Source organism: Onychostruthus taczanowskii, unplaced genomic scaffold (assembly GCF_017590055.1).
Source record: "Onychostruthus taczanowskii isolate IOZ18803 unplaced genomic scaffold, ASM1759005v1 scaffold133, whole genome shotgun sequence".
Lineage (NCBI taxonomy): Eukaryota > Metazoa > Chordata > Aves > Passeriformes > Passeridae > Onychostruthus > Onychostruthus taczanowskii.
This window is the reverse complement of record NW_024498496.1, coordinates 35,250-58,473: the sequence shown is the minus strand read 5'-3', so window position 1 is coordinate 58,473 and position 23,224 is coordinate 35,250. Positions and strand designations below refer to the sequence as shown.

At 40.3% G+C, this 23,224-nt stretch overlaps 2 protein-coding genes across 4 annotated transcripts; one reads left to right on the top strand and one right to left on the bottom strand.

The window, feature by feature from the left end:
• Nucleotides 1-10,637, top strand: AK3 (adenylate kinase 3). Of its 3 annotated transcripts, none has more exons than XM_041396947.1 (6): nucleotides 101-237; nucleotides 1,714-1,806; nucleotides 4,504-4,623; nucleotides 7,437-7,609; nucleotides 9,264-9,382; nucleotides 10,284-10,637. In XM_041396947.1, exons 3-6 carry the CDS (start codon nucleotides 4,563-4,565, stop codon nucleotides 10,405-10,407), a joined length of 477 nt encoding a protein of 158 aa, XP_041252881.1. In that variant the 5' UTR covers nucleotides 101-237; nucleotides 1,714-1,806; nucleotides 4,504-4,562; the 3' UTR covers nucleotides 10,408-10,637. The 3 variants fall into 3 exon arrangements, with proteins under 3 accessions (XP_041252880.1, XP_041252881.1, XP_041252882.1); XM_041396948.1 differs by lacking the exon at nucleotides 1,714-1,806 and adding an exon at nucleotides 2,414-2,470 and having other exon boundaries at nucleotides 141-237; XM_041396946.1 differs by lacking the exon at nucleotides 1,714-1,806 and having other exon boundaries at nucleotides 1-237.
• A 2,795-nt stretch (nucleotides 10,638-13,432) lies between these two features.
• On the bottom strand, nucleotides 13,433-23,176 carry CDC37L1 (cell division cycle 37 like 1). The gene is made up of 7 exons (XM_041396945.1): nucleotides 22,976-23,176; nucleotides 21,408-21,689; nucleotides 18,968-19,058; nucleotides 16,872-16,987; nucleotides 16,465-16,587; nucleotides 15,418-15,573; nucleotides 13,433-14,484 (listed from the first exon to the last, which is right to left on the bottom strand). The coding sequence occupies exons 1-7, from the start codon at nucleotides 23,078-23,080 to the stop codon at nucleotides 14,383-14,385; spliced, it is 975 nt and encodes a 324-aa protein (XP_041252879.1). The 5' UTR covers nucleotides 23,081-23,176; the 3' UTR covers nucleotides 13,433-14,382.
• Between the last annotated feature and the right edge of the window lie 48 nt (nucleotides 23,177-23,224).

The window sequence follows — 23,224 nt, the reverse complement described above, 5'->3', positions numbered from 1 at the left end:
CGGGCTCGCCGGCGGTGTGAGGCGGCGCTCCCGGGAAGGCGGGGCTCCTGCCGCGCCCTGCGCGCCCGCGGCAGGGGAGCGCGGGCAGCATGGGGGTGGCGCCGCTGCTGCGCGCCGTCATCATGGGGCCGCCGGGCTCCGGGAAAGGCACCGTCTCCGCTCGGATTATCAAGCACTTCGGCGTGAAGCACCTCTCCAGCGGCGACCTGCTGAGGGACAACATGCAGAGGAAGACAGGTGGGCATGGGGACGCGGGTGGGGATGTGTGCGCGGCTGCGACGACCGCTCTTCCTGTGCCCGTCCCGCGAGAGCGGTCCCCACGCAGCGCTGGGCGAGCTCCCGCGTGACACGGCTCCGCTCCGGGAGGGACGCACGCTCACAACACACATTCCTGGCCCCAGCCCCGCTCCTTCCCTCCCTTCCCCAACGCGAAGGGGGGGCGCTCCGTTAATGGGGTTCGCTGCTCCCCAGTCCTACCTCCGTGTGCCCCCCCCGGCTTCACACAGCTCTTCTGGAGGCCAGGGGCCACTGGCGCGGGCCTCGTAGTCTGCAGCCGTGGGTCCTCCATACGCTGTCACTTGCCAGCCTCTGCATGAAGGTGGACGGGGTTATCCTGGTTTTGTTGTTTTGTTACAACTCATTGCTTCCTTGTCTTGGGTGCTTTTTGTAAGCACACAGTAGTTTTTGTACGTGTTTCTGGTAGTTCTGATAGTTTCTCATTGTTTCTCCAGCTGGAAGAAAAAAAGAGAAAATATTATGAAAGAGAAAAATATTCACGTCTTTTAACAGGCAGGGCAAGAGGAGGGATTTTGAGCAATCAGACTTTTTTGGATATTCATTTGATGGCTAGAAGTAGGGGTACCTAGAATTGTTAACAGCTATTCCAAAATTACACCTAGTCCTGAGCTGGCAGGCATAGCATAGTGGTGATTTAAAAAAAAAAAAAAGCAACGTGCAAAATTTTCAAACTGCATAGCTCTTAAAATTATTATTGTCTTATGAGTTCATATCATGCTTAGGTTTCAGCATGATCTGTGTTTACATACAGTGATGCTTATATTTAGTAAATATACAAGTTATTCTTGCTGAACAGTTCTAGCTTGGCCTCTGGCCTCAGTTGAGATACCACAGTCCCTCTCTCTGGTGGATTTCTGCAATGATGGAAGGTTCCCTCCTGACTTAGACATCTGCTTTTCTATATGGTGGGTTGAAAAACCTTGTAAGAACCATCTCAGGCTGCACATGATGAAGTGAGAGTGTTATTATTTCCAGCAACTTCAAGCTGTAGAATATTCCATTCACTTGCAATTATCACTGTAGTATTATGCCTAGGTAACCAACAGTCTTAGTTTTGGAATACTCATAAGCATGTTTGAAGGTGAAGCAGTTGTGATGTGATTCCCACATCTTTACACAAATTTTGTTTACTTGGTAAGGATAATGACTTCAGTACAGTGACTGACTTTACTATAGTTGATACTGTAGATACTGTAAGTTAAGAGTTTGCTACGTTACCTGCGTAGACAGACCTGATCATATTCATGCTATTTCTATTTAGTTACAGAATCATATGTTTTTATTTATAGAGGGTCACAAAAGTGTTCTGTTATGAACTTTCAGTGTAAAATGTGGTGGGTAGCCATTCCAAGAAAATGAAGGAAATGTTATTTTACCAAGTGTTTTGAGGTTTACAATGTTTACTAAATACTTTAGGTTTTGTGCAAGACCGTAGAGCACCAGAATCATGCAAAAGGTTGTGTGAGAAGAGGAGATTCCAAGTGGAAATGTCAGATTGCTTGAATTGAGGTGAGAACCTGAAGTGATGGAGAGAGAAGTGATTATGCAAAGAATTCTAGGTAGGTTGGACAGAAGAATGACTGTGAAGGAGAGCAAATGTGAAATGGAAGTCTAGCAGGCACATAAAAATCCAGAATATAAGGAAAGAAGTCAGTGGACAGCTTAAGAGGTGAAGTTTGCTCTAAGTTTAATTTAAGCATAATTTAACAGAATCTGCTACGGAGTTTCTCATTCACTAGTAAAACCACAGGGAACTCTATTGCAGTTTTGAAAGTCAGTCACTAGTTTCAGAAATGGTTCCCAGAGGGCTGAGATGAAGTATGAGGTAGGAGGACTAGGTAGTACACTGAAAATAGGAGAAGAACTGAGAGGCAACTCAGACAGCCTAGACAAATTCAGTCAAGGCAAAGATCCATGAGTTTTGATGACAACAGAAGAATCCTGCAAATTTCAATTCCTTGGGAAATGAGTAACACTAAGATGGGCAGTTAAAGCCCCTGGAAAATTAGATATAGCTAACAGTAGTTGTATGGTGCAAATTTTCTATTTGCTGTCTTGTGAAAATGGACATGGTTGAAAAGTCCTGTTGAAGATGAGTGTCCTTATCATTCTGCAGTTATTATCATATTCTTCTGGACAGCAGAGAGTCTGTGACCACCTCTCTAATGCTAAGGTAATTATTGTCTGGTTATGGCTAGAGCTTGATTGCTGTAATGTGGTTAGAACGTGCTGATCCTTTGTAAAACCATGGAAATGGATACCTGTCATCACCTACAAAGGACAGAAACCTTTGTTACCTGTAATTCTGAAGATTGCCATGCCTTTAGTGGTTTCAGACCCAACCTGAAAAAACCCAGAACTAAATAAAACCTACAAAACCCCATGAAATCCCACTCCCAACAGCAGGAGGAAGAAAAAAAAAAAAAAAAAAAAAAAAAAAAAAAAAAAAAAAAAAAGCTCTGACCTAGTGTATCAATTTTTTTGTCCTAATATATGACTATTGGGTATGGTTCTGCCTATTTTTTCCCTCTGTAACAGTGACTTTCTAAATTACCTGAGTTCTGTAGAGGGGAGCATAAGGCAGCATTTTTCAAGCTCTGTTGGTCTAATTATAACTTGCCATATGCTAAACCTTTCTAGGCACAAAACGTCATGAATCTTTCCAAAGTAAGTTGGCATTGTTCCCTGTGAACCTTGTCTTGCAAATATTTTTTGATCATTGTGGCTAGAGCAATGCTGCAACATAAATCAGTAGAAGAGCCAAGCATCAACTACACATTAAACTATGTAGACATGATTTATTCCTTCTCCCAACCCACTTTTTCAGTGTACATGGTTCAAAGCACACTAGAATAATAAAAAAAGATCTGAAGAAGGGAGGTAGGGAAGAGACACTTTGTACACAGAGAGACAGTCACCTTCTTTCTATTTTGTGATGTGCTGAAGGACTCAGGCACCACAGTCTGACTCTTTTCCATATAGTGAGCATGTTTTGAAGTCTGGCCAAGGTGCACAGTGCCTATTTCTAAATGGTCTTTGTAATTTTCAAAGCCTGACTACAGATGTGAACAGGCAGTAAGGGGAAGTTGTTCTTTTTTTACAATGTTTTTTTCTCATCACCAAAGCTACTATCTGCATTATTTGAGGGCATGTACTGCTTTTCAGTTGCCTCATCTGAAGAAGGGCCTCTGTCCTGTTGCACATATCACGCACTGAGTGATGGGACTGGCATTTGTCTTTCATTTCTGCTGAAAGTGGTCATACCTGTGTGGGTATGTCAGTCCATCCCATTTTCTCTTTAGTTTTCTGTAACTAAAGAGATTTCTAGATCTTAACTGGTTGCAAGTAAAGGCTTCTGCAGACCCACAGTAAAACCAGTCTAGCTGCAATTCTGGGTTACTTAACGTAACTGGGTAATTGTTTTTTAAATGAAAGATACACAAACTTTGCGCCTAGGATACAACGCAGGCAACTGAATTTCTTCCTGGCTATACCCATGATTTGGGTGAACTACAGCATGCTACTGCCTGCCATGTAGGAGCATAGTGTCATAGCTGGAACGACAATGCATGGATGGAATTTTAGTGAGCCAGTGGGATAAATGACTGGTACTAAAGGTTAGTCAGTTCCATGGGAAAATACTAGTGTGTGTGTGTACTCTCATAAATAGTGTACAATATCTATAAACCCTCTTGCAACTCTAGTAATCATAAAAATACATACTTCTCAATTGTGTCCCACTGCAGACTGCCAAAGGCATTTATGTTTGTAATGAAGCCTAAGTGTAAGTTAATAACTAGCCACTGAGCTAAGGAAATAAACTTTGTTTTCAGGAAGTCTGAGGGCTGATATCTTAATAAATTTGTATCCTTTCTATTTCTGATTTTGAAGACTCTTAGCTAATGGCCTGTTCTCGTTTTAGTTTTTGGAACTTCATATTTCAAGTACATTCTAGTAAATTTATTCAGAGGGTGTGAGGATAGAAGTGTGTTTTGCCCTACAGGTGGATCTGATTAATCTGATACATATTTGTATGGTCAGATCCTCTGATCATCTGGATATTTTTTAGTTTTGGCAGGCATGCTGTCTGTCTTGTTTACAACTTTTCTTCATCATCCTGATCAAAACTATTTTTTTGCAGGCTTGTGGGCTTTTTCTCATTTTCTGGAGGTCAGAGATAGTATAATGCAACTTTCACTTTTGCAGAAGTGGGAATCCTTGCCAAGTCCTACATTGACCAAGGGCAGCTTATTCCAGATCACATCATGACACAACTAATGCTGAATGAGATAAAAGGTCTAGACCAGTACAACTGGCTATTGGATGGTAAGTTATCATGTTGGATATCACTATATATGGAGAGAAAATCTGCTCTGGAAAACTTGGGACTGCCTTGGTTGCTGATAGCCAGCTTGTTGTGAAACTTTCAGCAGATAGTCTGCCCCAGTTTCTTTGGCTGACAAATGCTTTGGGTGTACCCTGTCTTCAGAACATTACAGAGGTACTTAACTCATGTTAAAAAGGGAGTTCAACACCCAGAAAAAATATAAAACTGGCAATTCTGATATTTTTTATGATCATTCATATGGTATTTCCCCATTAAAATAGGCATTGAGAAGTTTACTTTTTAAAGCATTTTCTTATTAAAGTTCTTGGGTATGGAAAACTTTTGAAGGATGAGGCTTTGGAATTATTTAAATAGCAGGGTAGGAATGCGATACAGTAACAAGGTAAGTGTGGAAAAGTACTGCAGCAGTGTGGAGTGTAATCAAAAGTATTGCTCAATTGCCCTAAGAGGTCTCCTTCATTTGCTGTTTGGCTCTGTTCTCCAGAGTGAACTGTTTTGCAGTTCTGCAGTGTAAGCTCATTCCTTCAGCATTCTTGCTAGAGAGAAAATGCATTTGCTGCTGACTTCACGAACTGGATGACTTGTTATTCCAGCCCATGGAAGTACAGTTGGATGCCCAGCACAAAAATAGTGTCTAGGCTGGATGCATGTTTTTTCAGACTCCAGTCACAACCTGTCTCAGTAGATAAAACAAAAAATTATTGGTGTGTCTTTCTATTTTGAGGGAGTGAAAAATCCACAGTGGCCTCTGTGTTATTAATATTATAGTTATATTTATATAGTTGTTCCTACGTACAGTGATATGTTCTGGTGGCTTTAGTCACAGCTGGGTTCCTTCCTGAGAGAAATGCTTTATTCCCACAGTGAACAGTACAATGAAACCTAAACCATAAAGCAAATAATGGCAGATATTGTTTTTTTTTTTCCTTTAGTTTCAGGTCCCATGTACATACAGTTCCAGTCTTGTGGATCTGGATGTGTAGCAGTATAGCTGTGCCCACTGGCAGCTCTCAGCAGGATTGTGTCAAGACCATAAGAAAATAAATCAATTTCTGCTGCATGTTAATGTGCTACTGCCTTTTAAGTTTTGCAGCAGAAATTTTCCATGTCTGCATCAGCATCTGTAATGAGACCCACTGAGTTACACTAGGGATAGGTCTGGCATAATGGGCTTCACAGGAACAACACTGTTCTGTTGAAACATATTAACCCAAAATCTTAAGTTTGGTAACTGCAATGCAGAACAAACAGATGGGGTCAGTTAGCTCAAACCAGAGCTGCTGAACCACTTGCACATTCACTTAGCCAAACACCCAACCTTACAATAGGTTGGTGACTTCTGTCATAGCAGATGTAGCAGTCTGAGTTCTATGTGTCTGTGGGTATAATCCGTTTAGATTTATGAGCTGTATAATCCAGAGCATTTTCTCTGTGTTCCTGGAATCTTCATAATTCATCACCTCTTGCAGATCTTTTTTCTGTATAGAGAGAACACTGTGTAGAAAATGTCAGTTCAATTTCAATGAAATGCTTTTCTAAAGGCAGTTCAATTTGTTGAGGAATTTTCTCATTACTCAGTCCCAAGCAAACTCACTTTCCAGCTCCATAATTTAGAAACATGGTGGCTGCTAATAGTAAGAAAGAACAGCAATTATTGAACAGTGTTCAACAGCAGTGTTGAAGACCTAGCTCTTCCTCTGCTCTTAACATTTAGAAGCACTTTCATGAGATAATGTGAATGTGTGAGAAATAGGATGAGGGCAGCTTATGACTGTGATGCAAGCCAGGTGCAAGAGACTTAAAGCACAAGCAAAGACTTGGTGTGAATTAATCAACTCTGCCTTTTTGTAATGTTTTTCCTTACTCATGCAAAGCACAGATCAACATTATGCAAGAATTTCTTAAGTTTGTGCCTATTGGTACTTACCTTTATGAAGAAGTTTACTTGTACAGTATGGTGCAAGCTACTGAAGAAAATGAGACTATTCTAGAGCTTTTTGAGGAAAGGAACTGTTCCATGTTCTGTAGTAGCTTTGACCACTGAAGGTCTTGTGCTCAATTTTTCATTTCAAATTCTTTGTGGAGATGTGTGCTTTCTTGTTCTTTGTTCCCAGTGCACCTCTCCTAAGTTCCACTAGATTATCAAATAATTTAAGGCATAGAATAGGGAGCCACAGAGTTGACAGGGCAAAATGCAGCGTCTTTGAGGAGACAGGTTCCTGATCAGCCTGAGTGTTCTCACAGTTATCCCATCTGAGGGCAGTCTGATACACTAAAACTTTTAGAAACCGTCTAAATCCTGTACTGCCTCTGGTAAACAGATTTGGCTTACTGCAGCTGAATAAAACAGGTTTGTAATGGCCATCACCTTAAGACAGATTAACACAGAAGTGAAAGTAAGATATATCACAGATGTTTCCAGGTTGTTCTGAGGGAAACTTTTCATTGGCGCTTTTATTATTCCAAATGTGTATACAGTGTTTTTATTCAGTGTAGTGGTATGTGGTGTACATATGAATATAGGGTCTTTTTGCATTTATTTCTTGCACTTTTGGGAAGATGATTAGCTGAAATGAAGAAATAAAAGCTGGGAGGCATTTAAAAAGTTAAAATGCATTGACATGCTGAAAAATATTGGAAAATCTGATGTCTCTTCCATCTTTATAGAACATGACAATGCTTTTTGGTTTTTTTTTGCTCTGTAACAATTATTTTCTTTAATGACTCAATCCAGGTAATCTTTGCTACAACTCTGCTTCCAGAATTTTATCAAGTTGTTTCCTTTAAAAAGGTTTCCCCAGAACTGTTGCTCAGGCAGAAGCCCTCGATAAAGAATGTCACATAGACACTGTGATTGACCTAGACGTGCCATTTGAGACCATAAAGTGTCGGCTTACAGCACGCTGGATCCACCCTGCCAGTGGCAGAGTCTACAATCTTGAATTCAGTCCTCCCAAAGTGCAGGTAAGCAATATCCATTGGTGTTGGCACTAAATAAGTACTGCACTGCATTTGCTAGCTGCAGCAAAATATTGTTTGCATAACGTGTTTCAAAACACAGCAGCTCAGAACAAAAATGCTCATCTCATTTCTTGGGAGCACAGAATCTTTCTGGTAACGCCATGCTGGTATGAGGGTATGTTAGTGACCTGGTAGAACCTCAAGCTGTCGGACAATGTATTTGTCTCTGCAGAGCAGAACACCATGGTGTTTTGTAAGCGCTTGTTAAAGCTGTTCACTGATCTGGAATACTGTCTGCCTTGTGCACTGGCACACAATCTGGGCATGGTCATAGCCTGTTTGCAGCCTGTACAGTCCAAAATGTAGATTTCTTTTCCTTCCTCCAGAAGAGTCATGCTTTATATATAGGAAACACCAAGCCACCAGTCAGAGGAATCCACTTAATGCTTTCCCAGTGTTTGTATTTAACCAGGATGGGTATTTTCAAGGGAAGAGCTGCTGTACTGCAAAACTGGATGTAGAAACTTTCAAGTCAGGGAACCTTTTCAACAGATTTTTATGACTTGAGATATCCTAAAGAAGAGCTTGAAGATAAAGAGTGTAAATTGTTATCTTAAGTTTTTTTGAGAACTATTTGCTTTAGTGCAACTCAGCTAAAACTGTATTTCATCCTTATCTCTAAATAACTTAGCTGTTGTGGCATCACAACAGCCTGGAAGCTCTATTAATTTACATCAGAAGCACAGCAGGCCCTATAGTTTTTGTATTTCAGTGTTGCAGGAAAAGAGGCCAGCTTGAAATACCAGGTAAGCAATGGAAGTGAGCAACTGAACATATTGCCTTTGTTTTGTTTAAAACAAGGTGTTCAAAATCATGGTTATTTTCAATTGCAGGAGAGCACAGGCAAGATGGAACAGAGAATTCTCAGACTTAGCAGAGTAGGCTTTAGCTGCCAGAGCTTTGCTATTTAGGATCTGTCTTACCTTTCACTAATTAACAGACTTACCACAACACAGTGGACTACAATACTTAAATTCAAAACATGGAGTAGAGGTAAACAGGGGAAATACGGTTGTCTCTGTTATCTTAATAGACCTGCAAAATGCTTACTTACTTAGTAGGAACAAAAGTTCACACATTAGGTCCCTACCTCCGTAGGGAAAGCTTCAGCTGACTCTTGTGCCATTTTTTGTACAGCTGTTGTTAAATGATAACTCTTCCATTTTGCAATTTAAAATCAAATGGCCATTTGATTTTGCCCACTTTTAGTATTGTCAAATGAAGGTCCAACTGGTCTCTTATTTCCTATTATACAGAAATGTATTACCAACAGTATTGTTTTCGTTTGGACATGAAGGTTTTGTCTTCATATTCCCCATATTCTCTGAATGTTCCAGAGGACAAATTAGTCAAGTTACTATGATCTAATATTCATTGGCAATATACTGAGAAAATATTTTTACCTCACAGACTGTTTTACTGGAAAGTCAACAACTTATATTCCAGACAAGAACACAGGCAGCAGCCTCTCTTTATAAGCAGAAATCTACACCCTGATTAAGGGGAAATTGATCATAATTTAAATAGAAAATTATATAAAGCATGCTTAAAGAGAAGTCAGAAGTATACTCTGGTATTTGCTTTTAACCATGATTAGGGCATTGACGACATCACTGGAGAGCCGCTTGTTCAGCGTGATGATGACAAGCCAGAGACTGTCAGCAAGAGGCTTCAGGCTTACGATGCACAAACAAAACCTGTTCTAGAATATTATCGGTAAGTAGTAAAATCTGTTCTTCCACATTGCAAAATCTGACTGGGCATCAGCATAGCGAGGAACAGATCTCACTGCTACAGAATATATCATACCACAACAGTGAGTGTGGTGTGAGTAGCTGTGTAGCTTTCAGCAGAATGAGTATGATTTTCCAGGGTTCCATGAGACCTTCTGGAACCTGTGTGGTAAAATAACTTGTCACTGCAGCCGGCCACATTTAGCTTCATAAAGAATGCTATGCATTATTCAATACATCATAGTACTGTTACGAGCGACAACAGCTCTGGTGGGTGGAGGTAACAGTTCCTTTTTTTTCCAAGAATTTACAATATTTTTTTTCTGGATGTATAAGTAGAAACTCTTCTAGTAAGTGCAAGGGGTCAAGAAGCGATACACAAATAGAGAAACTGTTAATGAGCATTTAAGTGTGGCTGTTCTAAGAACAGGACTGTGACTGGACCCATCTAGCAAGACTCTAGGAGTAAATAGCTAATTCAGAATTGTCATTTGCATTGTGGAGTGGAAATAAATTACTAGTTCTTTTAAGAGTCAAAATTACACACAATGTTTCTCTTAATGTAAAGCTGCAAGCATCATATGCTAATATATAGATATGTAGTAGGTCACCATGTAGAGCTCTAGTTTTACCTTGCTAGATTCTGAGAACATCAATGATTGTCCTTTCTGTATGTCCATATTCACCACCCTTCACTGTACTCTTCCAGGACTGTTGAGCAGAAATCAATGTCTAGCCTGCATTACCAATGCTACAGCTTTCTTGGTGTTACATCACATGCATATTTTCACACTCCTGCTGGGGTAACCATCAAATGAGGTGGAGATTTTGGAACAATTAAACAATTTGACATTCTGTAATGCTTTCTTCTTTTTCTTCCTTAGGAAAAAAGGGTTATTGAAATCCTTTTCTGGAACAGAAACTAATAAGATCTGGCCACATATCTATGCTTTCCTTCAAATGAAGTTGCCAGATGTGAGCCAGAAAGATGCTGCCAACCCCAGGTGAAAATAGATCAAACTTCTGCTCATCTGTTACAGCTCACTCCTAATTATATGAGATTCTGCAATCAAGGATTTGTCCAAGTACTCTACCAGACTTATCAATAAATTAAGTCTAATGCTGTTCTTAACTTACACTATGGTGAAATTTTGTTGCCTGTGGTTGCCACTTCAATGCTGTATTTTTTATATTAAATATATCTAATTTTAAAAATACAGTAACTGTCTTTAACAAAAGCCAGTACTCTTGTGTCTCTTATTTGGAACACATTTGCAATATTGACTGATGAAGGAAATACATTTCAGAGTACAGCTTAAGCACATTGACTGATTTACTCAGTCAGTAAATGAAGCAATGACAAGAATATGAAAGCACACTCCTTGAACATGTGCCTAGCTGGAGCTAGCCAGAAGCTGTGAACAACGACTGCTGGTCTGCAAATAGCCATTTGAGACCAGAGCTCGTGTGTATGGAAGCTGATCTTATAGAAAGGTTATCTTCTTGTTTGCTTACACAGATGTGACTTGATTTTGCCCACCATAAATTACACTTAGTACCAGGGCAAATTATCTAAGCAAGTATTATGTTTATATTTCTGCCCTCAGAGCAACTATTTTGCAGGCATGGGAGTTTCAATGATGTGTAACACATTTGGTAAAGCCTCTGTCTTTGTGGGTCCCTGCAAGACTTTATCAGTAAAAAGATAGTAGATTAGTAGATACTGAACAGAGTGTGTAATCTGGTAACCTGTAACTAGATGATCTTGACCAGTGATCATCTTTTCTACTATCTTTGAAAACAAGTGCTCACTGATGCCAGTGACATGGTTTCCAGTGGTTAAAATATTAACTGTGGCATATTACTGTAGCAATTTTTATTGTAGCAACTGGACTGGTTTTCATGAGGTTCTCGTCTCTGACCAGCTCTTGTGTTAATTCACTAGATGACTGGAAATACAAACTTCCACAGTCCACACTTTTTAACAGTCCAGGGACTGCAGACACTGCTATTTTTCAGTGACTCCTCCCAGCCCTTTTTTAATGCTCAGAGTGGAAGTTTCAAGAGTCAGCAAAATCTGAGGAACAAACAACTCTGTATAGGTAATGTCTGAAGTAGCTGTGTCCTAGTAATGCAGGTTCCAATCTCCTTTAGCAGTGACTATAAACAGCTACAGAGCTGGGGTGTTGACACATCTTGGACTGCATCTGCATATCCAATTTTAGCATTATGAATATTGAGACACATTTGAGTCTAAAAAGGGATAGTCGTTGTAGAATTTGTGAAGTTTTCCCCGTACTATAAATGAAAAATATAAGCAGCACCTCCCGCTACAATCAGTTTTCCTTTCATTTAAAGAAAGCTTGCCAAGAAGGTTGACCATTTCCTCTTGAGGAAATGCCTACATATTACAGTGAGAAACTCTGATTAGCTGCTTGTATTGTTACTTTTTGATTTCAATAAAAAAGTCAAATTTTTTCTTACCAGCATACATAAATTTCAGTGAATCAGGAGGAGGGGAAGGAATTTCCTTATTTGACATTTCTGCACCATCCAGTTTTACCCCCTTAGAAACTTAAAAAATAACTTCTACTGTGTAATAGGTTGTTAGAGCAATGGCTCCACTGCTAAGGGTAGCAAGTCACTGTGCTACATTGCCTTACTACCCTTGCATACAACATCCAGTTAAAAAACAACCTGAAGTTACTTGTTTTCCTTTAAGTTTCCCTTAATATTTAGCTAATTATTAAGGAGGAGGCAGTGTTTACTTGCCCTTTCCCGGAGTATCTGTCAAATTTAACCAGATGCAGTAGAAATTCGTATTTTTTATCTCAAATTTGCATGTGGGACAGAACTGCTCCTTGCTCTTTTATCTTCAGTCTGTTTGCAAAAGAAGGCTAGAGAGCAGAAATCATATGGAAAGCTATGAGTGTATCTGCTATTGCATTGGTACTAATACTCTGCAGTATACTCTATACAGAATATACTCAGTATATTCTTCAGACTTACACTTTTGCGTATCTTGGCTGTAGGCAAAACTGAAAATTAGTGGATTCTATTTCACAGAATCATAGAATCATTAAGGTCGGAAAAGACTTCCAAAATCATTGAGTTCAACCTCTGACTGTCACAAGCCTGCCAAATAGCTCACAGCACTGGGTGTAATTTCTTAAACACTTCCACAGATGGTGACTCCCAACACTTCCATGGGCAGTCCATTCCAATGCTTGACAATCCTTTCAGTGAAGGAAGTCCTGATGTTCAACCCGAACCGCCCTGGGCACGGCTTGAGGCCATTTCCTCTTGTCCTGTTACTTCTTAGCTGGGAGAAGAGACCAAACCCCACCCAGCTATACCCTTCTTTCAGGCAGTTTTAGAGAGTGATAATGTGCCCCTGAGCCTCCTCTTCTCCAGCCTGAACAACCCCAACTCACCCAGCTGCTCCTCACAGCACGTGTGCTTCAGACTCTTGACCAATGCCACTGCCCCTCTCTGGACATGCTCCAGTAGCTCCTTGTCTTTCTGGACTAAAGAACCCAAAACACAGGATTTGAAGTGCAGCCTCACCTGTGCTGAGTATACTGGGACAATCCCTCCCCTGCTCCTGCTGGCCACTATTGCTGGCCCAGGCCAGGATGCCATTGGCCTTCTTGGCCACCTGGGCTCAGTCAGTCACTGTCCCCAGCAGCCCCAGGTCCTTTTCCTCTGGATAGCTTTGCAGCCACTCTGCCTCAGCCTTGTGGCACTGCCTGTGGCTATTCTGCATAAATTAAAAACTGGAGGTACGCTATGACCACTGAACTTTTGAAATCAGTATGCCTTCCAAACCTACATAAAATCAGAACAATTCAGTAATGGATGAAGAATATGTATGGATACCATTACCTGAGGCATATGCTGTCTTTGCTAGTCTTCCAATTACAATATACATTTTTATAGACAGACCTGCTGTAATAGCAGCAAGTTAGAAAAGCACAGTGGAGTTTTGGAGTGCAAGATTCTGTTGTCTAGAAAATGTACTTGGATTTCCAGCTTCTTAAACAAGAGGTTTTTAATGCTTTTCCACTTAATGTTTGAGTTGACAAAGTCAGAAACCCACTTTGGTTGAGTAGCATACGAAGTAACTTTCAAACAATGTATGACACCTATCCTATGTGACTTATAACATAGCCTTTTGTTTGAACTGAGGTCTTAGCCTAACCCTTGTATAAGTTCCCTTCCTCAATTACTTAACTGTAACAAGACTTGGTTTTAAAAAAATAATCTGAAGTTAGCCTGATGAACGAGAATCAGACTCCCAGAAATCATACAACCCAGCACTCATTTGTAGACAAGTGTTGCTTATGTTTTAGGATTAAACCAAGTTACATTTAATGAAAGTACAATATAACATTTAAATCCCCTTAGAAGAGGTAGAAAGCCAGTGTTTTAATCTAATCCATTCAGATCAGAAATACTGATACCAGATACTGATTTATTGCTATTAGTGATAACCAAATTTGAGAGCTTATACTGTCAGCAAAGTAGCATGAATACAGTTGCAATCTCCAATATTCAGAGTAAAACATATCCACATCTGTAGTAAGACAATAGCAGATTCTACCAAGAATCTGCTGCTTCTTGTAAACATTGTATTTGTGCAGATGTTTAATCTCTAAAGTCATGAAAGGCAAGGTTAGTAGCAGAAAACACATCCAGTTTCACATTCGGCAATATAACAACCCTGCTCTTCAAGGACAACTAAAAACCTAGCAGCACATTTCAAACAATATTACTTTTTTTTTTTCTTAATTACCCACCCTTCAAAGTCCCTCCCCCCCAAATCAAAAAAAAACCAACAAAAATCTGACAAGAAAAATAAAGTGCAGTACCCAGAAAAATAAGTGTCAAGAAAATAGCCATGTTTGCTTCTTTGGAAAAAAAAAAAAAAAAAAGAAAAAAAAAAGGGACATAAAAGAGTACTTGGGCTCAGTCTCAAAAGCACTATAATGTGTCCATCATTTTGGATTCTTCTTCATCTCTTTGTATCACAGAGTTGAAACTGCAGACATCTGTGTTTGCGGAACCCTGCAGATCTCCTGTGTTCTGCAACAAATGAAAAATTGACAGTTTAATGCTCTGTAATTGTATAGATGGAGGGAGAAACAGAGAGAGAGAGAAACAAAAACTGTTTGCATTGGCCATCTCATGATGAGGCAAATTTGCAATAGAAAGGAAGTAAGGTCTGAAAACATCATCAACCAGTATTATGTCACTGTGTCAAGAATTTTAAAAATTTGCTATGATAGCTTGTATTTGGTATTAATATTTCTAGCACCTAACTGCACATTTATATAAAATTCAGCTGTTTGATCTACCTCTGAGAGGTACTTTAATCAAATTATTTCAAACAAGTACTTTCAATTGTGACTCCTTTCCTAATACATAATTTTTGACAATCTTTTGAGTTATTTCTTCATTCTAGAATGTGACCATAACTGGAACTGCAAAAATGACCTAATTATACTCTTTTATCACAAAGGGAGACTTGCCTTAGACTTGACTTCTCTTGCCCAGAGAAGCTGTTGGGTCCCTGGCAGTGTTCAAGGCCAGGCTGGATGGGGCTGCCTGGCCTATGAAAGGTGTCCCTGCCACAGCAGGGAGTTTGGAACTAGATGATCTTTAGGCTCCACTCCAACTCAAACCGTTCTATGATCCCATGATTTTACACTGCTTGTGGTGATGACTGGGAATACAGTTCTAGGATCTGATCAGTTTTATCATGCAGTGTTTATTTTAAGCATGAAAATGTAAAGGCAATGAACAAACATATACTTTTGACCTTATGCTGATGTTGTGAATTCCAGCAAGTAAAAATAAAGCCCATAAATGCCTTGTGTATTAATAACATTGCATGATATATCCCAAGCATTAGCAATTCAAGAAATAATCCTCTTTGTATCTCAGAAAAGTACAGCTTCTCTAAGTAGGACCTAGTCCTGCTTTACTTAAATTGAATTTTGGAAATAATAAACCTACCTGTAAAAAAGATGTCCACTCTCCCACACAACCAGGACTGACATTGAGATCATGGAGTAACATAGTTTGAAAGCCATGTGATTGTGACCAGATTCTCACTCTCGTCTTGAATGCCTCAAGCTCATTTTTGAAGGCCTCAAAGTAGCCTTCTCCTGTCTGCAAAGAGAAAAATTAAGTATTTGTTCTGTAGCCATATATACTTTTGAATTGTAAGCTTACACAGTGTTGAAAAAAATCCATGCAGTAATGACATGTTCTACCTTTTGAGGAATAACAACTATGAACAATTCAGGAATGTTAGTCAATTTAAAATTACGTTTCACGCAGATTTCTTTTTAAGACAATCTGTAGCATTTATATGCATAAGTAGCTGATTTATCTGAGAACACATAAACTAAATCTAATTTTAGCCTGCAAGTTATTCCAACTCAGAAGGCATTCTTACAACAGGCGCTTGTTGCAGCCCTTTGGTCAGAAGTAAAGCACAAACTAACTCACATTTTAACTACTCTTGTTTAGGCAATATTAAGATCCATTAGAGTTTTGAACAACTGAACACAGTCTATAGCAAATCACAGTTTCAGTTTTCCCACTTTTTTCCTGCAAAGCTCTGGACTGTCCTATTTCAATCATGAGAAAGAGACACTATTTATATAGCTGCCTCACTATATGGGGCAGATGAAATGGAAAAGTTTTGACAATATGTAACTACACTTTGAAAACATTCATTAGTCAATAGTCAGACCAGTTTAAGATCAGTTGGTGTTTGCTGTCGTTATGTAGTTATTACTTTTCTGTAACACACCTGCTCTCCCCCTGCTGCATCTTGCTTTCCACCTACAACAAGCAAAATCCACTAAGCTTTCATTTGCAGAACCGAAATTATAACAAAGTATTCTGTCTAGAAAATAACTGCTATCAAAACACTTTCCCATAAGCCTAAATCAGTCAAAAAATTGTTTAGCCTCACATGGTTGGGAAGAAACCCTCTCTAAAACACTTGTATCGTTTCAAGAGTTTCTCACATTATTACTCAAGTTGACTTACTTTGGCTTTTTGGAAAAAGAGACGAAAACATCCTCTTGGATCCACATTGCAGCTTCTGGCAATTTCTATAATAAACTGCATTACAACTGCTTGATGTGCTACTTGCTCCATCAGAGCTCTTTTCTGAAAAAAAAAGAAAAAAAAGTTAAAGTCTTGATTTAAAGAAATTTCCTGAGATTTCTAAAATTCAGCAGGATTTCCTTTTGTTCCAGCTCCTAAGCAGATGTGAACTGATGCTTACAGAAGCAAGAGGACTCATAATTAGCTATATCTAGACATAAATGTGACAGTGCACTATCAATAAAGTAGAAAGGGCTGGAAGAACAGTTAAACAGCTAATGAAGTTGGTCACCTTTCTACTGCAAATGGGACAATGTGTACTTCCAAAGATTTAAACATCTTCATACCTGTTCAGCTTCTAGATGAAAACACCACAACATGAGATACCTAGATGTTTCTTCACATACAAGGTATGGGTGATCAGACAAAAACCTTTGACTATCATCCCATCTGCTCAGCATGCCTAATAAGAGAAACACAGTTAAGATATTCTAAACAGATAATTGATTTAATGCAGCAAGGAAGTTACCTGCATTGATACCAAGTATATGTAACTTGGCAATTTACTAACCTCAGAATAACAGCATGCAGCTAAATTTGGGGGTTTTATTTATACATCTAACCAATGCTGAAAGAGCATTACTAGAAGGCATAATTAGTCTTTGAAGATACTAAAAGTAGATTATAACAGTCATGCACTTCTAGCAATGCTAATAATTTATTTTTAATCAGTTATCATTAGCTAACAAAGTGACGTAGGCATCTATTAGTTACAACACCAAATAGCTTAAAAAGTTTATGGACAGAGATTTATATGAAGCGATTCTAACAAACACAAATCCTCTAAATGTTTGCAAATAAAAATGCAAAGAACAGAATCTGTAATCTGTCAAAAATTAAAGTGCTTCTAATATATAGTTTGCTAGATTTTTAGAAAATTCAAATTACTTCTAGAAACAGCTTGACCTCAAAAAACAAACCCACACCAGTATTCGAAAGTTAATCAGAACTTTGAATGGTGGTATCATGGCCGTACCTTCACATAACAAGCTGAATGTAAAAATCAGAACTCAATACTCATAGCACTTCTTAAAAGTCGTCCTTCAAGTATCCTTGACAGTCATTACTGGCAACAGGTACCAGATGTACAGCTTCATCCATCCCTCAGTACATATTATAACTGGGCTAAAGATAATTCAATGGTAATGACCTGAGCTAATCTTAATTCTAGCAAACAAACGCTGAAAGAGAGAAAGCAACTGGTTGTATTTCTTTTGATTGTTTTCAAGTTATTCTGTGTAAGTTCTTCATTGCTCTGAAGCCAGAGGATCCAGAAGCAGGACTCATGCAATATAGCGAAGTCCATACTGCCCCTTGGCAGCAGGTAGCATGGAACAAGTGACTTCAGAAAGAATTAATGTACTATGGCTTTCTACAATGGACTTATGTATCACAAATTAAAATAATAACATGGCTTTGAACTTAGGAAATATAAAAAAATAAATTACCTTCTGTAATAAGGTTGCTTCTTTAACAGTTTAATTTGAATTTGAATTTAGACAAAGAGTAATTTTGCCCAACTCTCAGCCTACAAGATAGCCTCTTCTTTTTTTACCTGCTGAAATGCACAGCAGAAGAGATGTTTTCTAACTCCAATATCATTACACTGAACAGTTAAGATACTTAAGAGAACCTGTGCCTATTACTGCTATTTGCATACTCTTGACAGTGTTGTGCCATAACTTGATACTTGAAGCATTTGCTAAGGCTAACAGGGCTCAAGGCCCTTTCTTTAAAACAGCTTTAAACCCCTTAGAAGCAAAAAAAAAATTAAAAAAATAGTAAAAACAACTTTGTAAGAACAGCTGAATTCTGCCAATCCAGTCTTATTCTTGATTGTTCCAGAATTCTAAATATGGCTATACTATACCATAGCGCGAAACCAGCCTGAATGGCAAGCACTTCAGAGAACCATAAAAATTTCAGATTACGTTACAAGATCAGCTTTGTGCTCAATTGGGTTTTAACAATTTTGACAGGGCTAAAGTGACACCTAGTGGATAACTAAGTATAGTTTTAAACACACAATTCTGAGCATACATACTCTTGGTGTAGGTATTAAAAAACATGTCCATTTAATCAGCCATTACCCTTACACATTAACAGGTGACAGAAAATCATTTAATAAAACAGGTAACTTAATCTCCTTTAAAAAAGGAGAGAGCCAGGGATGACCCATGCACTTTTATATACATGATTTATGTGCCCAGGAATGTCTCTGCCTTTTCCCACTGGTGTGGAATACCCCTGGAGTCCTGATAAAACTGAACAGTCTGTCGTTTAGGTTTTTTTTAGGCAATTTATTAGCATTCATTCTGTACAAGAAGGAGCACACCAACACAAATTCTGTAGGAACCACAAGATATTGGAAAAACAGACTCACCGAAATGTCTAATCTTTTGTTCATGTTTTTGCATAAGTGGTTCAGACACAGCCTCATCTTCAATTTCTTTTCTTTTTTGATTAATAAAACTCTGAGGAAGAGAAAGATTGTACTATCACATAAACTCCACACATACTGTTTAGTGATATAAAGGAGTTATTGTACATTAATATGTTACTACTTAAATGGCCATGTTCTAATTTTAGAGTTGTATCATATTTGAGGAAGTTTTTTTTCAGAAAGTGTCGTACCTAGTAACAGAATTTCAAAGTTTCCTTATAGTCTCTGAAAAACTTCTGTTTTCATATAGGAACTTACTGATTTGTTAGTCATGAGAATCATATACATTGCAGCCTGGATCAGATAAATGAAATTAGGAGATGTGATAGTGATGCCAAACTGATTTTTGCTTTTATATATTCTTCATGTCTGTTTGTAACTCTGTGGCCTATTATTGTATAACTATATAGATTCATAGCTAGAATTTTACCCACTTGTTAGCAAGAAAGACAAAACAGATTCCTAAAAGCTCTATCATCATCTAGTTTCTTTAGAGACCAAGGACAACACTCTCTCGTAAAGAACTAGAGAGGAACGGGGATTTCAGAAGAAAAGTCAAACCAAGAGGGGGAATTACCTCAACATCTGTGTTTCTAATTTGGCATTCTTGTCAATTATGCTAATTTGCTACACTTACAAAACTGTAGTTGCTCTATGTCACACATGCACCTTCAGTGCATTTTTCAGCATGTATTTCAGTGTGTTGTGCAGCTGAAGGGACCCTTCATAAAAAGCTAACTACATTTATCACCTGACTGTGTCTGGCTTGTGACTTTACAGCTCTGTAAAAGGCAATGATAGCTGTTGAAATTAAATTGCGAAATCAATGATGAGATCCTACTATTAAAAAAAAAGTTCATGCTAAATAATTTGTATTACTGTAGACAGTATTAGAGACAAACAGTTTCATATTCTGGGTTGGATGGGACATTTAAAGACCACAGAGTTTCAATCCTCCCTGCCGAGGCAAGAACATCTTCCACTGGATTAGGTTGCTCCAAGACCAGTCCAATCTGACCTCTGTTGCTTCTAGGGATTGGGTATCTACAGCTTCCCCAGGCAACCTGTTCCAGTGTCTTGACACCCCAACAATAAAAACATCTTCCTTACATCCAATCTAAACCTACCATCTTTCAGTTTAAACCATTCCCTCTTGTCCTCTCAGCACAGGCTGTGATAAAAAGTGTTTTTCTCCATCTTTCCTATAAGGCCCTTTTAAGTACAGGCAGGTCCCATGAAGGTAAATTAGGGCTCCCTGGACCCTTCTCTTCTTCAAGCTGAACAACCCCAGCTCTCCCAGCCTTTCCTCATAGGAAAGATGCTCCAGCCCTCTGATCAGCTCTGCAATGCTCCTTTGGAGCTGATCCAACAGGAGTCCTTCTTGTACTGGGGATCCCAGAACAGGGTGCATTACTTTGGGGTTGAGTCTCAGGGGAGCAGAGGGGCAGAATCCCCTCCCTGGCCCTGCTGCCCACACTGCTCTGGATGCAGCCCAGGACACGTTTGGCTCTCTGGGCTGGGAGTGCCCATGGCTGGGTCAGCTCCAGCCTCTTACCCAGCAGCACCCCGAGCCCTTCTCAGCAGGGCTGCTCTGGTCTATTCTTCCCCAGCTTGTGTTGGTATCAGGGGATTGCTCTGACCCAGGTGTGGCACCTTGCACATGGCCTTGTTAAAACACATGAGATCCCAATGGACCCATTTTTCCATCTTGTCCAGGTCTCTTTGGAAGGCTTCCTTCAGGTCTGATAACTGCAGCAGTCAGTTTCATATAATCAGCAGTCAGATTCATATAATCTGCAAACTTGCTGAGAGTGCACTCAATCTGTCTCTTTAATTTTAATTAAGACATTAAATAACACTGGTCCCACTACAGAGCCCTGAAGGACACCACTGGTCCCTGGTGTCCATTGGGACTCTGAGCCATTGGCCACCACCCTTTGCATGCCACCCCCCAACCACTTTCTTATCCATCTAACAGTTCCCTCATCAAATCCATCTCTCTCCAGTTTAAGAGAGAAGGATGCTGTAGGAGACCACATATAATGCTTTGCAGAAGTCCAGGTAAATGACAACTCTAACCCTTCATCCATCCACTGATGCCGTCACCTCGTCATAGGTCACTGATAAGGCATGGAATTGGTCTGGCAGGACCTGCCCTTGGTGCAGCTGTGCTGAATGTCCCAAATCACCTCCCTGTCCTACATGTGCCTGAGCACAGTTCCTAGAAAGGTCTATTCCATGACCTTTCCAGGCACAGAGATGAGTGACATGTTGTGTTTTTGTGCTGTACAAGACACAGAAGACACTAAGAGACTAGTAACAACTGGAATGAACAAAAGAGGCTAGCACTTGCTTCCATGCACAACGACGTAGGTCATACCTTATTAAAAACTTCTTTACTAACAGGATCTGTGTTCCATAGATTCTGTCGTTCCCTCTGGTTTAGTGCTTCTTCTTTTCTTCTCCACTCTTCCTCTCTCCATCTCAACTCAGCAGCTTCAGTCCTTGCTTGAGCAGACTCCTGATCACAGGATTCTGAATTATGCAGTGCTAAACTACCAAATTTTTGCTGGGCTTCTGCTAGGTTCCATGTGCATTCTACAGAGTGCTTCACAAACTCTCTTTCTTTTTGGCAGGCTAATTCAATCCCTTGGCTGTATGTCTGTGAGGAAAATCAGACATGCTATTTATGGAGAGAAAATTGTTGATTTACAGTTTCTATAGAAGCAGACTGGCCTAAATCCCAGAGCTAATAATAATGTACCTGGAAGGCACCTTAGATATGCAGCATTATAACAGCAGAAGTGATGAAGCACGGCAATGTACAGCTATGTCTTCTAGAAAGAGATTTCCAATTCAAGTCACTTTAACTATTAAGCGTATTTGCAAAACCATGGATCACTTGCTATCAGTAATAGTCTCTAGATTGTAAAAATTCTTTTGAAACAGCTGAAATCCCTCTGGCTATCTTAGGGCTAGAACATTAGCAGCAATCAAGTGTGAGAATACTCTGAATATACACTTCTGATAAGAAAGTATTGGGCTTATGTTGTCAGATCACAACAGTAAAGTAACTGCTGCTGCCTGCATTTCAGTATTAGTACCTAAACAAATGGCCAACATCTTCTCTTGAACTGACACAAGAAGTGGTATTTAAGTTATAAAGTGGCCAAGGCCCAGCACAAACACATGGTCCTTTAGGTTAAATCTGTTGAGGATGTCACCACTCACAGCTAGGAGAGAAAAGGGACATCTTAAGCAACTCTACTTATATTATTTCCAGATGTGTGCTCAGAATTCACACTCAGTAATATGACAAGCCTTTCCCACCAAGAGTGAAGAAAAATGCATCCATTTGCATTAGTTTCTCAGCCTTCCACTGCCACGTTATGAAATCTGCAGTGCTGATAGCCTCTGGCAGGGGCACACGAAGGACAATTTGAGAAAGACTATCTGAAAGAAACTTTAACGCAAGTAAACCAAGCTTATTGTCCCAACTTTGGGAATGACAGCATTTTTATTTCTGCAGTAACAAGAAGAAAATTTCACCGTTGGAAAAGTAATGTAATGGCAGCTGCTTGCGAGACCACACAGAATTCCTTACAACGCGTTTACTTACTTACAACGCATTTATAAATCGCCGCCTCGCCCTGGCCAACAGAGAAACACACCGCCTACCTATCTGCTCCTTGGGCACGGGGATGCTGGGATAACTCCAAGCCAGCTCCTTCCGCATCGCCAGCCCGCGGTGGAGCTCTTACCCCCGGCGGGCCGCCAGACCCCATCTGTCCCCGCCGGGCGCTCCCGCACGGCCCCGTCCCGACACGGTGACCCCGCTCCCGCCGCCGCCCCTCCGCGGGCCGCGCCGCCCGGCACCGACCCACACCGCGCCCCGCCACCAGAGGCGGCGCGAGGGGCCGGGGCTGCGGGGCCGGGCCACGGGCGTACCTGCACCTCCGGCAAGCGCTGGCGGAAGGCGGCAGCCTGTGCCCTCTCCTCGTCCTCCTCCTCCGGGGCGCCGCCGTCCCGGGAGCGCGGCAGCCACAGCGCCATGCCCGGTGCCGTCCCGGCGGCGCGACCCGTTCACCGGAACTGGGGTAGCGACACTTCCGCCGATCGGAGCGCGGCCGGGAGCGCCCGCCCTCGGCGCGTCGGGCGGAGTGAATGGTGGGCGCGCCTCAGGGGCGGCAATGAAGG

Bases quoted from the DNA above. Each gene is read 5' to 3' on its own strand.
- CDC37L1 (XM_041396945.1), bottom strand. From the start codon at position 23,080: ATGGCGCTGTGGCTGCCGCGCTCCCGGGACGGCGGCGCCCCGGAGGAG. The intron at 21,690-22,975 runs GTACGCCCGTGG...TTTTCCTCACAG, and splicing joins AGCGCTTGCCGGAGGTGCAG to ACATACAGCCAAGGGATTGA. The intron at 16,588-16,871 runs GTATGAAGATGT...TTTTTTTTTCAG, and splicing joins TTCATCTAGAAGCTGAACAG to AAAAGAGCTCTGATGGAGCA.
- AK3 (XM_041396946.1), top strand. From the start codon at position 90: ATGGGGGTGGCGCCGCTGCTGCGCGCCGTCATCATGGGGCCGCCGGGC. The intron at 238-4,503 runs GTGGGCATGGGG...TCACTTTTGCAG, and splicing joins CAACATGCAGAGGAAGACAG to AAGTGGGAATCCTTGCCAAG. The intron at 9,383-10,283 runs GTAAGTAGTAAA...TTTCTTCCTTAG, and splicing joins CCTGTTCTAGAATATTATCG to GAAAAAAGGGTTATTGAAAT.